Genomic DNA, 17,500 nt, shown 5'->3' with positions numbered 1-17,500 from the left:
CATGTCATTAATGAATTTAACCATTTTGAAAACATAGTTTTGGGGGATTTATTTATTTCTGTAGTCTTTCAAAAGAAGAAGAAAAAAAGATGTAGATAACTTGCAAGCTCATGGAGGATTATAACTCGTTGATGTCCATACGTTGGCGTTGAGTTTCCAGCTTACTCAGCTCCACTGGAACAAAAGGTACTTTTGATCATGGTGCTAGCAATGTGAACACTTAGTTAAGGAGCCCTTCACACACACAGTGTTGGCATGTACAAGGTATGGACACAATATTAACATCTGTAAACTATACTTTATTCAATCCAGTACAACAGCCCTATTTGTGAAGATCAGGATGTTCAGTTTCAGTTGACAGTGTCACAGAGGGGTCGATTCTATTGAAGTTTGGTGGTGTTGCATTAGATTATTATTTAGAGGCACCCAAACTGGAGTTTAGTCGACTCCCCCACCTCTTTGACAGTCTCTAACAAAAGCTGACATTAAAGCTTCTTAAAGGTCTGATTATTATTGCAGAGCTGTTATGTTGGATTACCGCAGGGTTGAACAGGTGCTCCTTATTTGCGTCCACAACCTGTACCTACATGCAGCGTGCATCGTACACATGAAAAGTCATGTAAAAATCATCATACTAATGTCTGCTCTTTGTGAACATTGTCCTAAAAGTCTTTCAGGAATAATTCTCTCTTCATTTTCCTTCCACTCTCCTCCCCTGTCTGTCTCGTCCTTCCTTTTTCCTTCGCTCCAGTATTCCTTGGTATTTTTTGCTTGTTACTGTGAATGGAGAATAAGATGACGCGAAGAAGTCATCATCTGAGCAAAAACCCTTGACGTGCCACCAGTCCCGTATGTTACAGCATATACTCTGATAATTTCTATGTACAAAGTCAGAGTTAGAAGCATTCCAAACAAAGTGTGCTGGAAGTTGGGGAGGAGCTGGCGAGTTGAGTGCCTGGATGAGGAAGAGCCAGGAGAAAGGCTTGGGGTGGGGCCTGTGGAGGAGGCTGGAGGTGTGGTTCCTCCTAGACTGGGAAATGGAGTCGAGTGTAGGACCCGTCGTTCAGTAGAACAGGGACCCCTTAGAGAACATTAAGAAAGGTTTGAGGGATAAGCATCAGGAAGATGGCTTTGGAGGGCCATGAACAGGTTACAGTATGAAAGGGAAGAGTTTGTTGCTCCAGGAACAGATCAGTTGAGCTGATCCTCGTACTGTTTCCGGAAACAGTCACCAGCAGGGAAAAACTCCCAGCAACGCTCCTGGTACATCTTCCATACGAAGGACTCCTTTAAGACAGACAGATGGGAGGAGGAAGGAAGGAAGGGCTTTCATTATATACAACATATTGGGAGTCAGCTATACTGAGGTTAGTAACAGCAGTGTAAGCTTCAAACACTAGATAACAGGTGAATTAGTTTTCTATCAACTGGTTTGGAGCGAATAAACTCAGCTCCAGCTTAGTTTGGTCAGAAGTTGGCGCTGTAGGCTCCACATGGCTGTAATCCACCAGTAAGAAGAAGAAGTAGAGGCTGCGAACCAGAAACAAAACAAATGGCCGCCATCGAACACATGTACGATAAAAACTAAATGGAGAGGTGTTCAGGAATTAGTTTGAATTGGTAAAGTTTGAATTGTTCTTTCATGTCAGCTGGCATTGGCCCTGTTTCATGCTGTCTGGAAACAAAGACAAGATATATATATATATATATATATATGGGAAGACACAGCTGATCAGTCATGTGTCAGTCGCAATTCATTCGGTTTCCATAACTCGTTTGAATGGAAACGCAGCTACTGAGCCATTAAAAGCCTCAGTGTTCTTCAACAAACCGTCGTACGACCAGGTAGAGTGTTTCTACCTGTTTGGAAATACCAAACTCATCATACAGAGGGGCAAGATTCCCCGTTTACCACTGGAAAGGTTTCAGATGCCTGATGGGAACTTAGTTTGAAGCATACTGAGGCATCAACAATGCAAGCAGGCGGGAGCAGAAACACTGTCGGAAGGCTGAGCTGTGGAATACCAACCACTTTACAATATCAGTCATGTACGTGCACCGAGACCAAAGGGAAATGAGCTGCTTTACCTGGCCTGTGTGCTCCGTTTCATCTTTGTTGATGAGATACATCACAAAGAATCTGAAATACACACACACACACACACACACACACACACACACATTAGAAAACATTTTACAATATTATCGCACATACACCGACATGCACAAACACACACCAGCCTGATATATATAGAAGACTGAACCTGAAAGGGTCTCTTTTTTTCTTCCTTGACTCTCAACTCATTACAACACTGACGCTTGGTGCTCAAACAAAGAGTCAAATGTGACAGATCGCGTTTTGATTTCATGTTAATATGTCGGCCATATTGCCCTGAGAAATGTTTTGTTTCTGCTGTTCAGTTTTCCTCCTGATCCAAGTAAAAACAAATGCACAGGAATGCACTACTGTTTTTATTGGTCATGTATTTATTGTGTAGCAAATGGACTGCAATGACAATAAATTGCCCTTGAATTCTTGAAACCTTGCGAACTCTCATCCTCCATGGTCTCCATCTTGGCTAACTAGCGCTCTAACTAACTAAATAGCTAACGGTGTCACATACATGAAAGTTACATCTTTCTTTACAAGGAACCTCCAGCAGCTACACCAACGTTCCAATCAGGTGTTTTTCATAAGGCAGGTATAATTATAAATAAACACACACACACACACACACACTCCAGATGTACTCACAGGTAGTTGGCGAGGTTGTGCTCCTGTAGTGTGTGCGTTTCAAAGCCATGTGGCACTGTGTCAAAGTAGTCATTACCTATCCCACAGATAAAACATTTGGTCTGGAAGAGAAACGGGTCAGTGTTAAGTGATTGCCATTACACAACACATTCATGTGCTGTATAAAGTACGCAGTTTGAAGTGGTTAAAGAATGCGTGAGTGTGTGTCTTCTCACCTCCATGTCTTCTTTCACTTGTTCCTGCTGGTCCCTCAGTTCTCCGAAAGCGTCAATGATCAACCCTAGAGTGTACACAAATGGTGTAGACATTAGCTACCTTTAAAGGACCGTTAATAGTACTGCATCTATATGTTGTTGGAGTGAGAGTTGTATTGATACTGATATTGATAACAATCCACTCTTATGCAGATAGGAAACATTAGTTAAGGGTCTTAAAGAGTGTTATAAAACCCAGACAAGTCAGGACTAGTTTTAGCTAAAGCAGCATAAAAAAGGATGTCATTTCCATGGGTTATTTATTTATTTATTGTGTGTATGTGTGTGTGTTATCTCACCCTGGATGATGGCCAGGAGGATAACAATGACGAAGAAGAAGAAGGTAATGTCAAAGATGATGCGATAGATCTCATACTCGTCACCTGCTGGGTCCTCAATCTGGTCACCAATCCCTCCACCTGCTCTCACACCTACATACATGTGGAACATGTAGCACTGGGAGAAAGGGGTAAGAGACATGGGGAGAGGAGGGGGGGGAGAGAGAGACATGTATTGTGCTGGATTTGAAATGGGAACGAGTTGCGATTATCGCCAAAAAAAAGAGATGTGATTGTTTAAAGAGCTCATTGATGATTATGTACCTTACTAGAGCAACAATGTACAAAAACAATAATCACTTGAAAAGAGAAAAACGCCTTTGAGAGAAAGAGTCTCAAGAGAATAGACCAATGCAAATAGGAAACCTGGAAAAAAGGAGAAAGTCTTAAAAGATATATATATATATATATATATATATATATATATATATATATATATATATATATATATACTATAAGGGGAACAAGATGCACAGAAGAACTGAGCAAAACGGCAAAACGGTTGGGGGGAGGGGATGATGGGAAAACCCCGATACAGGGAGAGAAAGATGAAGGCTAAGATAAGATGAAGAGATCAGCTCAGATCCTCTCATTCTGCTGTGAGTATTATTGTAAGGGATTTATTCGCATAAGGGGAGGAGAGGAAAGAGCAATAACCTGCCAGAGGCAGTGGCCCTTCATCCGTCCATCCCTCCATCCCACTAAGCCCCTGTCACCTTCCTGTAGACCAGTTAGAGCTGCCACCCGCGGCCCCTTAATAGGAAACAGAAGAGCTCTATGGAATGCTATGGGTGACTGACTATAGGGGATTAGAGAGTGTGTCCTGAAATCTCCGGGTGACAGAAGCCCCCCCCAGAAAACACACACCACAGAGTCCTTTTATAGTATTTCTGTCAGATGGCTTGGTAGCAGGGAACAGCCTCATCACAGCAGTCATTCTGTCTTTACTTGTTTCCTCCCTCCATCACTGACAAGATGTTCCTAGATATCGATACTCGTAGGATACAGGTTTACACATCCAGCCTGAACATACCCGTTAGGCCATCAAGCATAAAGGGCACAGACCTTTGTGTAAATATGACAAGTTACAATGCACTACCACTGTACCATGGCCTGTAGCATGAAGGGCGATTCAGCCACAAAGCGAGTTCACCTTCAACAAGGATAAACCGCAACTGTAGCTCATGCTGCTGCTGCAGCTAACCTGCTCCCGGCATCGTGAAAGCAGTTTCCTGTTTCCACTCTCCGTTCCAGATCAAGGATCATCACTGTTTCTGTACCCTGAAGAGCCTTTAATTGAGCTTTCATAGTAATAAGCACCCCAGATTGGTAGCGTAAAATGCATCGTTCTGATCCTATTCCTATTCTATTCCTAAAAAGCTGACAGATATCTGGAACATAAACAGGACAAAAAAGAGCGTGTAATCTTACAGCAGCTCAGCTGAACCGCATACAGAGCCTGAGGGTGAACACTGTTGAACTAAAAGCTCGGACCCATGACTTTCTGTCCATAAATGGAGCTGGACGCGCTTTACTGACAGGCTCCTCGGGATACTTCCTATTTTCAGTGAGACAGGCTGTACTGACATGTGTGTAACATCAGCGAGCTACTGCACAGAGCTGAAGATAAAGATATCTTATAAAAGATGCAATGTGCAGATATTTGTTTTAGGAATATCAGCTTGAAAAGTCACCAGAAATGATACGTCTCAGGTTCCACTATAGCTTTCGGGGCCTTTTCAGGGCCTTCTGTCCAACATCACCATACATCTCACTGCTACTTGGAGACTCACCTCAAACACTATTAACTCACTCTTCACCTACATTAGATCCATTGTCAGCTCATTCTTTAAATGTCATTTCAGGTATTTATTCCTTATCCCAATGTAAAAGGTCTTCATAATGCTCACAGTTAACACTGACCATCACAGGCATGCTGTTTACCTGAGATGCTCCGTTAAGCCATTGCACTGTCAACTCAACTGTATTTGCCATACTAGTAAAGCACAATTTGTTGAGAATGTGTCGGACTCAAAGCTCAGTTCCTCAAATGGCCACTTGAGGCCGTCTGCAAAAACAAGGTCAATCCCCCCCCAAAAAACATGTTCACATTAATAAGACATGTTAGAATCAGTCGGCATCGGAAGCAATGCAGGTAAACATTCTGTGTGGAGAGCAAAAGTCTGTACTTTATATTAGTTTAAAACAAGCTTTTAATTTGGCTACTGGTGAAATAATGCAGAAATAAAGCCCCGGAGGCTTATCTGTTGTCAGAACGATAGCCGATGGGTTCACAGTTTGAACTGCTACGGTTTTGAGGCTGCGTCATTTAATAGTTATGTCCTGTAGTACTGCGGTCTCACAGATAGACCTACTTGAAACTTTCAAAACTAGTCCACAACCAACGTACACTTGTAAAGTCTGCTCTGACCGCACGACAGCACCTTAAAGCGACACACTTCTCGTACTCACTGTCAACATGTCGTCACACTTCATGTCTGGCAGTTCTCCGTCTTCACCCTTGTTGTAAAACTTCCTGAAGAAGTTGAAGGCCACGACTGTGTAGAGGTACACCACCACTGCTAACAGGCCAACTGTTAACACCAGCTGGAAGACAGGGGAGAGAGGACGAGGCTGCTGTGATGCACAATAGTACAACATCGTTAACTCAAGTGGGTAATCATCAGTCTTTTGTATACTTTTACTTTAATGAAAAAGGTGAGATGGTCGGTACAAAACTGTATGACATGTTGTGTATAATGGTGTATAATATCTGGGCACATGGAATGTGTTATTACTACTGCTACTTCGATAAAACCCTTGCGTACAACTGTAGAAAATGTAAAAAAATTTAAGTTTATGCATGCAGTGCTCCACTTTTCTTTCCTTGGATAAATTTGGCCTGCAAGGAAAGACAATATATTTTGTCTTAATCGTAATTTAAATTAAGTTCATACTATGTGTAGTTGTTTTTTTAATGGAGATTAGTTGAATGCTATAATTAAACTAATTAGGACCTTAACTGACAGATTTCACATGTCATCCGCAATACTTTACACATTTGATTTGGTTTATTACTTGTTAAGATACATTTGAATGCACCCCAGCATAGTAGCAGAGATATTGATTTCTGAAATGTCTTAGCCGTGTTGCTATTCACATATTTTAGGCGCAAACATTTGCGACCTAAGTAACTGTGGTATGGTGGGGGGGCCAAAGGGTAGCATCTCTGTACTGTCCTCATTGAACTGATGACAATGATGAGCTAACCATCTTTAGTGTCTTGGAGGTAGATCTGAGCATCATCAGCGTAGAAGTGAGTCAGCTAGCTGTCTGGTCTGCCAGTTGGACTTCAGATGGGGACTGAATCATATCTATGTTATCTTGTATTACTTAAGAGTAGTTGCAGATTGGTGAGTGCAAGCGAGCTAATGCCAAAATATGTTGTGTTGACTATACTGCAGCTGAGAACACAGTTGTTTACCTGTTTGCCATTGTGTGTGACTGAGGAGAGGATGGTACGCAGTGTCTTGAACCCCATGGCGATGTCGAGCAGATGGGCAGCAAAGAAGAAGTTGTTATAGTGACCAAGGATGGACATGGTCATATACCAGGCCAGATACAGGGAGGACTGCAAGGAGCCAGGGAGAGAAAGGTTAGTCAAGGTAGTGATTATTGCAGATACAGATGTTCAACTGTGGATACCAATGCTCAGTTTGTGGCTTGATTTGCAGATTAGTGCTCAGTTCATCATAATGTGATTTGAAGTGTTAATGATCCCAGAATGAGACATGAGCTGGACCAAAATGTCTGAGAATGAGATAAAAGCGAGACTGAAAACAAAGCAGAATGCAAACCCTGCATTGATAAAACATTTACTATATTATTTGATCTATTATCAATACATTTTACAAATATTTTCTTTTTGCAAGTTTAAAATAATTCCATGATGATTATTTTTAATTAATACAGAAGATGTTTTAAGATTTCGGGTTTAATAAGATCAGTGCAAGGCAATATACAGAGTGAAATGTAGTCATATTTGAAGATGTGGTTTATTTGAATCATAACTCAGACAATTATGGTAAATTAAACACCATTTTTAATATTTTTTATCATACATTAAAAAAAAAATCAATGAATAACTTCCTTTTAACTTAAACGTTCAGGAATTACTGTGAACAAGTTCGAAACACTGCCATTTGTGAACAGGACACTCCCAACATGGAGCCAGATATGAGTGGCTGTGCCTCGACATACTTACATTGTCTGTGAATACAACCCCCAGCTTCCAGATCTGGTACTTGACATCAATGGAGTTCAGCCTGATGACAGAGAGAGAAGATGCTCACAGAGGACGCTTATGTGTGAGAGACAGTCCGACCAGAGCTGAGCCTCTGAAGCAGACCCTGCATGGGGCGTGTCTAGACACTGTTTGGAAGCTTGTGAGAGGGGTCTGCGGTGGGAAACTCATTTTTGGTCCCCACGGTGACACAAGTCCCCATGGGGATAAAAGTACAAGAACACACACACACACAGAGAGAGGGAATACTCACACAGCAGCCAGTGAGCTGTCTCTCCTGGGCTTTCTCTTTTTGTGAGAGTCGCTGAAGTCCAAAGCAGCCTTGTCCATTCCCAACAGCTCACTGATGCGGTCATGGCCGTAGAACTCTCCATATTTATCCATCACCTGAGGAAGAGCAGGACTTCTTGAAGAAACACTTTGCAGTGGAACCGCATCTCACATGGATTTGAATGAATTACATTTTTTAAATTGCCAGTGGCCGGGAGCTCATAAGGTTTAGCATTAGTAATCTTTATCTTTCATTTTTAATTCAACCCTCCCTGTATTACAGGAGAAAAGTGAGTCTTGGCCTTAGTTTAAACTGATGTTCTATAGGAACTGTCACAGATAAATAAGGGCTACCCTGTCTATTTAAACTGTTATTGGTCATTAGGTGTTCATTAAAGAGGAGAGAATAGAAATTAAATTAAATACCAACGGTGAAGAAACACTGAAATGTGGCACAAATCACCACGTGTGTGTGTGTGTGTGTGTATATATATATGTGTGTGTGTGTGTCTGTGTGTCAGAGAGAAAGCTAAAAGTGGCAGACAGCTCCCTCTGTCAGGCTAAACGTATATCACATAGTGATGAGATGTGGAGTTACTTTGTATTTGTATATCTCACTGAGAGATGAAAGTTAGTATAATGTCTCCGCATGGACTAGCAAGTCCCTAAGGGGAGAAGTATGCTCCACAAGAGCTGCTCGCCACTCACACAGACAGTATATAAGAAGTGGCTGTAGTCACCCTTTGGTCTGTGTTGTTTTTAAGCCTGGAGTTTGGCTTTTTGGGCGTCACCAGTTTTTTTTTGCAACCAGTGAACCGTGACCATATTTGGACTGCGGATGAGTGACGTAGAGACGTCATTTACGGCTCTGGTAGTTGGAGCAACCGGTCAATCACAAGGTAGTCCCGCCCTAAAGCAAATACTCTGCTTTATGGTCTATTTGACTCTTAATGGAGCATAATTTACTAAATGAACATCATGATGTATTGAAGAATACTTTAAACTAGAGATTGAGACCATAAACTCATATTTACAATGTTTACTGAGGGAATAAGTAGGGAAAGTAGAGTCATTTTCTCATAGACTTCTATACAACCAGAGGAGCCTCCCTGATGGTCAGCAGAAAAAATGCAAGTTGAAGGCACCATCTCATTGGCTTCACTTTTCTAGTACAACCCGGCCCTAATGCCATCAGTGGTTTGTAAAATAATTTGAACCCATATTTTGGAAGAAAATACAAGAAACAGTTTGCAGCACTGATGATGTTAGACTCAGCCATCAGATCTACTAAACTAATCAAATATGTAATTCTCTATATTTTACTTGTCTATTTTACTCATCCCATTCTCTTAACTCATTCTCTTTGTTCTTTAGTCAATGTCTCTCATGTGAAAAGCTCTGAAGAGCAAACTCTTAGCTGGCATCTTTAGGACTCTTGGTTATTAGGAAGAGACCATTTGTGAATATGGCCCCAGGTCTACAAAACAGGAACACCCACCTTCCTCTTCACAAACTTATCCCAGTAGTTGTTGGGGAAAGATCTGAAGATCATAGGACACACATGAAAGTGCATTATTATTAAATGTAAGTGTAAAGAACTGCAACAAAAAGCACAAGATAGAACCGCATCTCATATTCTTCCTCCTGGTTCTTTACACATCTACCGGTTATTGCTACTTGTCTTTTAAAGGGATGCTATTGCATATACTGCATAGTGCGCACTACAAGCTTGTCTATTCACACTCTCGTACACACACACAGGGCCTACTCACTGTGTGTTGATTACCAGTCTGTCCCACTGTCCTTTTATGTCATCCTCAGATGGTTGTTCTGTGATGTAAAGGCCATCAAATTCCAGCTTCCTGGCCACCTCCTTTTCACGCTTAAAGATCACCAGTGGTACCTACACGCACACACACACAGAGTAAAAAATAATAATATAATAATATAAAATCAATTCTTTCTTAGGTTTTAATGACAAAATTGGCGGATAAAGATTCAAATTATTTTTGCTGTATCAATTGTCAGTATCCTGCCTTGAGACAGTAGTATCCAATAATGCAGAAGAAGGAGATGACAGTATGCAAGACAGCCAGGATCCTCAACATGGGCTCCATGTATCCGGTGCTCTCCTCCAGGACAAAACGGACTGTGACGGGCTTCAGGGGCTCCCCGGCCTCATCCATCACCTCCTCCTTAGTCTCCATGGCCTCTCCTCCCAGTGGGTCCCACTGAACGCTGTTGTCTGGTTGGGTGCTGGTGTACAACACTTCTCTTTCCTCAACCACAGCTGAAGATGTAGAAACCTGGCAGGATCAATTTAACAGTTGCTTAAACACACATCATGCTCATTTTCAGGTTCATAGTTGTGAACATGTTCTAGAACATAAAATACAAAATACATGCTTAAATGTAAAAAGAATAAAGATTTCTCTGTCTGAAAAACTTAATTTTAGTGCCTGTCTGTTGAAGCCCCTTCCAAGAGAGTCTGCTCTGATTGGTCAGTGTTTCCCTGTCTTCCACATCTTCACTGTCCCAGTCCTCACAGCAGTCAGGGATTCGGGATTGTAGTGATTTCAGTTAAAGCATCATTCATAGCAAAACTATGGTAAAATAAGTACACTTTTGTCATTAATTTTCTACCTCTACCCTTAACCAGCACACAAATGCAGTTCCTGGCAGAGCCTTAGCACAGTGCTTTTTGGTCAGAATGTGCCAAGACTTCTCTTTCTCCATATGCTAAACTGAAAAAGGGTCTGTGAAGAATTGAGGTTTCCGTCTCTTTCCTGATAGCAACATCCCTGCTATAACGTTACCTTATAAAATAGGAGGATGAAATTGATAGCGAAGGCAACAAACAGCGCCAGCATCCTCATGTTGTAGAAGTTCCTGGCAAAGTAGTTCTGCAGGGGGAGACAGAAAGAAGAGCTGTCTGGATGTTCCACTCAAAGCAATGTGTTTTCTTTCAACGTTACTCAACATTAAAAAACGCGTCAACTGCACATGAGCATCGCCTGTGTAAAGATAATACAAGGAAATATGAGGATTCAGCAGGCTAAGTTAGACAAGTTAAGTGGGTATCTTCCAACGTTACAGCCTTGGTTGAGAGAGATACTGAGTTGACCACCACCGCTGAAACAAAAGGACAGAGAAGTTCCTTGTACCAGTAGTTTCCTCTGGTAGGCTAGGATCTTCTTCAGGAAGGCCGACTCCTGCAGATCCGGTTCATCAGACTTTGAGGTGTGATGCCTTCTCACTTTTGGCTTCATCTTCTCATTCTTCTGTTGTTTCTCTTGTTTCTCTACGTGTCCACCCCTGAAATCACAAAACAGTGCACACTTTCACACGTCACAATACTGCTCCAGAGTAATGGTTTTAAAATAAAGGTCTATAAACCAAAGCTCAGTTGTAAATGTGTGGATATTTTTAATGTCACAACATCTTTAACTGAATTGATCATCGTGAATAGATTAGATCACGGACAGATTACTGAATGGGCCATCAAGACACAAGTTAATACTAACATTTCTAGACACAGAATGACCACAAAAAGATGCAAAACAGCCAATGAGAGACACAAAACGTCTACCAAGCAAAACAACTACAAAGAGACACAAAAAGACCACAGAGATGCACAATGAATACAAATAGATACAATATTACCAAAAAGTTACCAAAAAGTTACCAAAAGCGCTTTACACATCATTTACGCTTTCACACACACGATGGCAGAGTCCGCCATGCAAGGTTACACCTGTCCATCAGGATCTAAACTGATTCACATTAATTTCAAGTTCAATTTGGGGTTCAGTATCTTGCCCAAGGAAATGTCCGTTCTGATTAGAGGACGATCTCTGACTCTGAGCCACAGTCGTCAGAGAGCCGGGATGCAAAACAAACAAAAGACGACCAACAAGACAAAACTGAGCAAATGGCCTACAGAGTGACGCAAAACAACCAAATAAAGATGCCAAAAGGCAGGAAGGGTGGTGGCCCTTTACATGTCAGTGCCCATGTCTCATAATCCCTCAATGGATAAGATAAGATTGACCATGTATATAAGACTTACTTTTGTTTGTAAACTACCTCTCTAACTACTTATCTTACTAACCTAACTTAAGGTGCACTTACTAGCCTTTTCATGAAACGTTCCACTGCATATCATATGGCCTAAATCTGCAAGTTCTGTCTCCGGTTGTAACTCTTCTTTCACGGTGGTTTATTGGCATTTCATAGCTGTATACTTTACTTTAATGTCCATACATGGTGTTTATTTGTCTGCCACCGTAGTTAGAATATCTGTAGCGATCAGATTACGCAACACAAATGTATACTTACTCTGATGTTTTCTCAGGTTCACATTCTGTCTCTGTTGTTGCTTCCTTCTCCTCTGAAGAAGAGCTCTCCGACTGAAACAGAAAATATTATTCAACAAACAAGACGATTTGCGAATGAGTGGATTTGAGCAATGCTAGCTGCATGACTCAATGAGTTTCTTCTACGGCTGACAGGATCCGCCAAGAGCACACATTGTTTTGAAGTGAGCAGGACTTCAGTAACTTTGGAATGAGAATCTGAAGACATTAAGTGGTTTGTTGAACGAGCTGGTCCATCTGCATTCTTGTCTGGGGTTTTGAAATGGAAAAGCACACTTAGCTGTTTGCAAAATGCAGAGACATATGTTATCAAAGTAAGCATAGGATATGGTTAAGAATAGTGTGAATGCTAGCAATAGCTGAGTAAACATTAGCTGTAATAAACTGGAAATAACTGGATTTTTTTAAGTGGGGCTGTATATACATTCCTGTGGTCAAATTACAGTCTGGTGGCTTAGAGTGACATATTAGCTTCAATTCCCCATTGAAAAGAGTTGTCTGATGGCAAGGTGAAGCAGCTGTGGACGGAAGCAGCAGAAACATTTATTTTAGCCATCGAACAAAATCAATATCAGTAATCAGTGTACGCTATATTTAAAATATTTCCAATGCTCTACCTTCAGCCATCAGACGGCTCATAATCGGGAGCTGAAGCCGTTACTAATGCTCTCTTGAAAGCCCCCAGAATCAGAAGAAAAACAGTCATTTTTCCTCGCAGAGCAGAGAAGTTGCTGGTCTACCGCTGCCTCGATCAATTTGTTTTTTTTGTTTTATTGTTGGACTTTCGGATCCAAACTAACAGAGTTTAGCGGTACATTGCTTAGCTTTCGTGGCCATGCTGCTGTCTACTTCTACAAACTGGGAGCATTCCAATCGCCAAGTTACTGTATTTAATACAATGATTAAGGTTGTTTATATACCGTATTTAGCAGGGTCATCATTCAGACACCTACCTCAGGGACATCTTTTTAGAAGGGCATTCTGACGCTAAAACATACGTACTTCAACCAAAATGTGAATGTTCAGATTTGAAGACATCTGGGAAGCTACAAAATGATATAAAAACCTACAAAAACAACGCCTGCCCTGGAAGTACTTCCGTAACACGACCGTAAGAAAGTAGATTCAAAGGTTTGATTAAAGTTTTGATTAAATGTTTATGGTCCACCACAACTGAAACTTGTGGAAGGATTTCTCTGGAATTTGGTTCACACATTTATGAATTAGAGTGCAATAAAAAATAACTTAGACTCACCTGATGCCTCCGTCTAAGCTCAGGTGGGGGTGCTGTGGATGGGGTTGGGGGTGTCGGGGAAGGAACCGGGGAGTTGAGCAGTTCAGTCAGGCTGGCGTTGGGGTTATGTGGGGTGATCTTGTACTGGCCCCCCTCTCTTCTTAAGTCCAAGCCAAAAATGTCTGACAGCAGCTCGGTCTCACTGGTGTTGACTGCCAGGTCAGCCAGTTCTTCTTTGGCAGAGCTGCGGTCAGAGGGTCTCTTCTCCCTGTCCTCCCCTTCACCTCTCACCTCGTCCTGGGTGGGGTCAGGCATGTTGGCCAGCAGCTCTGACACCTGGGGTGGAGGCAGTTTATGCATTTAGTTTGTTTTAATGGCCTGTGGATACTGCCCTATTCTTTCACAAGTATGTGTAGTAACCTTTATGGTCTTGGCCCCCTCCACCAGATTGCCTCCCATGAAGCTGTTGTAGAAGATTCGGCAAAAACCTCGGGCCACACTGAACGCCACGTGGAGTAGGCCCAGCAACACTGACCAGTAGAAAGACACCAGGGTGGTCACCATGTCCTTAACTGTCATGTTCTTTATCTTCTTTATTTTCTTCTTCAAAGTCTTCATGGACAGTACCTGAAAAGAGAGAAAAAGAAGAGGTGAGTGGTCCATTCCGTGGTGAACAACTGCTTGCTTTTGGGTACTAACAAGTATTAACAAGGTGTCTGGTGCCGTGCGAGCCCTCACCTTTATCAGCAGCATGACGTTGTATCGCAGCGCTAGCAGAGCCATGTGGACGGTGGTGACAGAGAAGAAGCCCATCTCAGGGTTCTCCTCGTCTGGCTTCTCCCGCTCACTCTCCTCTTTCATCGCTGAGCGTTCGCCGGCGTCAGACATCTGAGCCGCCAGCTGCATTTCAAAGATGGTGTCCTCGCAGAAGTTCACAAACAGCTCCATCTTCTCCTTCTCTCCTCCTTCATTCACCACATCAAAGATGAACTGACGCTTGGATTCTTTGACCTGGACAGTATTGAATTCAACGAGGCGGAAGGAAATAGTTCAGTCTTCAATACTGTCACCAAATCAAGTGACGAGGCAATTAAAATGATAAATTCCACATTCATTCATACGCTGTGCCGTCTTTACCTGAGGTTTCTCCCACTGTGTCCGACTGGACTCGCTGATCTCAAAGTAGACCCTCTCGATGCGCTTGGCACTGCCCATGATCTCGATCCGACCCAGGTAGGGTTGGAAGTAGTGCAGCACGCTATCTGCCAGCTCCAGGAAGGTCTGCAGCCGGGTGTCATGAGGCATGTGCTCCGACAGGTTGGTCAGCAAAACCGCCACATTGAAGCCGATGTCCTTTTAAAAAACATTTCAGGTTTGAATGAGTTTGTTTCGCATTTCTGCAGTTTTCCAACTATAAAACTGTGACGTATTAGAAAATAAATAAATTACGGAGCCAGGGGACGGGGGAAATGTTTGGAAACTCAAATCATAAAAATGTCAAAGATTAAAGTAGAAAACAATGTGAGACTGAGAACACTTGAGGTGCTATATAAAAAACATTGCACACATCTCAAAATAGAAGAATAAAAATATTTCCCCCAGTTTCCAGACATTTTCTTTTAAATTCATATGGGACACAGGTAACATGTTTTATACTTCTTTTGATCCAAATCGTATTTTGCATATACCTTTTGTTAACAACTTATTTTGCAGACCAGACGTAGTCACACAAGTAGCCAAGCCCCTCAACGTTAATCTTGGAAATTAGGAGTTTCTTTCTCGGAATAATATTTCTCTGGCTGTCATTTTTTAAATGTATTTCTTTTTTACATACACTGACCCTAAAACCCTGTCGTAATATAACACTCAACCTGCAATATCCTGTAATAAATGAGGCTCTTGAGGATGGCCAGTTCCATCCAAAACTCAAATAGTATTACTTAGGTCTGTTTTTCTGGGGTAAATGTTACTGTAATGTACAGGCTGTAATCTAATACTAATAAGCTCTCTAGTTTTGGAAAGTGAAAGTAAAAAAGTACACAATAAATATTGTTTGACTGAGCAAGGGATGCCCCATGTGGGCTTCCCCATACAAAAAATACAAAGAATTGTACCAAATTCTACTGTGATACTGCAAACAAATATCCCCAACTCATTTATGGAGTACAACAAATGGAAAGGCAGAAGAAAGAAAGACAGAAAAAGAAGACATAAATAGAAATAACAAGCAAGCTCTCCCACTAAACCCCCTTTGAGTTGTTAAAACCATTCTCTAAGAATAGATTTTATCAACGGATTTTAAGGATTTAAGGGCTTACATTTGGACAATTTAAGGCCCTTATAAGACTTTATAAAAGATCTGTAAACATTAAGGTCATTACCTTGGCTGGCTCATGAAAGCGCTCCACAAATTCTTCATAGTCCAGGAGCTCATTCTCATCAGTCTCAGCACATGAGAGCAGGAACTCTGTCTCCGACTGGGTGTAGTGTTTGTGGCTCTCCATGGCCTTATGGAAGTCCCTCTTGGAGATGACACCTGTGAGTGAATTCATGAATCTATAAATCATCATCTGGTGATCTCATCTCGATGCTACCCCAATGACAAATGTGATGACGAGTAAATGTGGGTTCAGAGCCTTGCCTTTTCCGTCAGGGTCATACTCCTTAAAGGCGTCGGAGGAGGTCAAGTCTTTCAACTTGAGGAACATGTCAAAAAACTTGAGGATCATCTCCACATTGTTGGAGGACTCCACCAGCATGTCCACCATCTGCTTCCCAATAGTCCCATTCACCACATTACCTGTGAAACCACAACACAACGTGACATATTTCTAACCATCCAAGTGTTTGCAATGCCTGACCACGTTCTCTAAACTCAGAATGTCAGATTGTATAGACGTCTATGAGAAAATGACTCTCTCTTGATTTATTTCCTCAGTAAACATTGTAAACATGAGTTTATGGTCTCTTGTTTTAAGTCTTCTTCAATACAATATGATGTTCATTTAGTAAATGATGGTCCATTTAGAGTAAAATATACCATAAAGCAGAGTATGCTTTAGGGCGGGACTACGTTGTGATTGACAGGTCTCGGTGTTGTCTGTGTTTTCGTCTTAACCTTGCAACCTCGACCACATTGCAATGATACAAAGCCAGATGAAAATCTGCAAAATGTCCTTTTGATGTGATAGTTCAAAGCATAACAGCAACGGCTTATTTTGATTTTGTCATTGCTCCATATGCCTGCAGACAACTAGATTAGTCTGTTTACCTGATCATCAGCCTGTCTAGCACTATTGACAGCAACAGGGATAAATCCTTTATTAGCCATGTGTGTCCACTCACTCAGAGCTTTTTTGAGTGAGTCTGTAGAATCAAACTTAATAAAACAAGAATGATTTAACTCATTTCATTTTTCATCTCATGCAATAACCTTGTGTTTCTGTCATTCCATCAGCTCTTTCAGTAAGCCACTCCTGCTTTAATATTGAATAAGGGAGTACTCGTGAAATCCAACCTACCCTCCAGCATAGACAGCAGCATGACCACCATATCTTTCTGAAGATCCATCAGTTCTTTCAGCAACTCAATCTGACTTGAGTCCTGATGCGAAAAAAGACACAAAAAACGTGTTGAAACTTTGAGCCATCTCAGGGAGAACTAACTCAGAGAGGTTTTTCGCTTAATACTTTAAAGTGAGATATGAATATTTAATGAGAATGTGAATGAATTGGGAGCCATAATGAAGGATGGTTACTATGAATTCCAGGAAATGTTGTTTATCATATGCTTTAATAATTCAGAATTTCAATTGAAACGCTAAAGGCAAAAATAACTAGGAGGATACTGTAATGTGTTTCCAGTTGGAGGAGTTCCAGGTCTTCCACACAAGTGATAGAGACAGGATTGTGAGATTGTCTGGTAGTTAAATGTCCTGGCTTCATTCTTTGTTCTGGTCCTTGGCTTTCGC

The 17,500-nt window shown here is 41.5% G+C and overlaps 1 protein-coding gene across 1 annotated transcript in view; it reads right to left on the bottom strand.

Moving 5' to 3' along the window:
• Positions 1 to 278: 278 nt before the first annotated feature.
• Positions 279 to 17,500, bottom strand: part of ryr2a (ryanodine receptor 2a (cardiac)) — a 132,158-nt gene continuing 114,936 nt past the window's right edge. Inside the window, exons 93-114 of the mRNA XM_034559471.1 lie at positions 17,052 to 17,133; positions 16,172 to 16,330; positions 15,912 to 16,066; positions 14,668 to 14,883; positions 14,269 to 14,541; positions 13,951 to 14,157; positions 13,552 to 13,866; positions 12,259 to 12,329; positions 11,085 to 11,235; positions 10,737 to 10,823; positions 9,957 to 10,226; positions 9,693 to 9,823; positions 9,419 to 9,461; positions 7,904 to 8,037; positions 7,612 to 7,672; positions 6,832 to 6,978; positions 5,820 to 5,954; positions 3,309 to 3,465; positions 2,971 to 3,035; positions 2,756 to 2,856; positions 2,089 to 2,140; positions 279 to 1,287 (exon numbers count right to left, since the gene is read on the bottom strand). Coding sequence (XP_034415362.1) covers positions 1,192 to 1,287; positions 2,089 to 2,140; positions 2,756 to 2,856; positions 2,971 to 3,035; positions 3,309 to 3,465; positions 5,820 to 5,954; positions 6,832 to 6,978; positions 7,612 to 7,672; positions 7,904 to 8,037; positions 9,419 to 9,461; positions 9,693 to 9,823; positions 9,957 to 10,226; positions 10,737 to 10,823; positions 11,085 to 11,235; positions 12,259 to 12,329; positions 13,552 to 13,866; positions 13,951 to 14,157; positions 14,269 to 14,541; positions 14,668 to 14,883; positions 15,912 to 16,066; positions 16,172 to 16,330; positions 17,052 to 17,133 — 3,108 coding nt within the window. The 3' untranslated portion in view covers positions 279 to 1,191. The remainder of the gene's footprint in view (positions 1,288 to 2,088; positions 2,141 to 2,755; positions 2,857 to 2,970; positions 3,036 to 3,308; positions 3,466 to 5,819; positions 5,955 to 6,831; positions 6,979 to 7,611; positions 7,673 to 7,903; positions 8,038 to 9,418; positions 9,462 to 9,692; positions 9,824 to 9,956; positions 10,227 to 10,736; positions 10,824 to 11,084; positions 11,236 to 12,258; positions 12,330 to 13,551; positions 13,867 to 13,950; positions 14,158 to 14,268; positions 14,542 to 14,667; positions 14,884 to 15,911; positions 16,067 to 16,171; positions 16,331 to 17,051; positions 17,134 to 17,500) is intronic.

The sequence above is a fragment of the Cyclopterus lumpus genome, chromosome 19, assembly GCF_009769545.1.
Source record: "Cyclopterus lumpus isolate fCycLum1 chromosome 19, fCycLum1.pri, whole genome shotgun sequence".
NCBI classification, from domain to species: Eukaryota; Metazoa; Chordata; class Actinopteri; order Perciformes; family Cyclopteridae; genus Cyclopterus; species Cyclopterus lumpus.
Note: the sequence above shows the minus strand (reverse complement) of the source record. Positions and strands in the feature narration are given on the sequence as shown.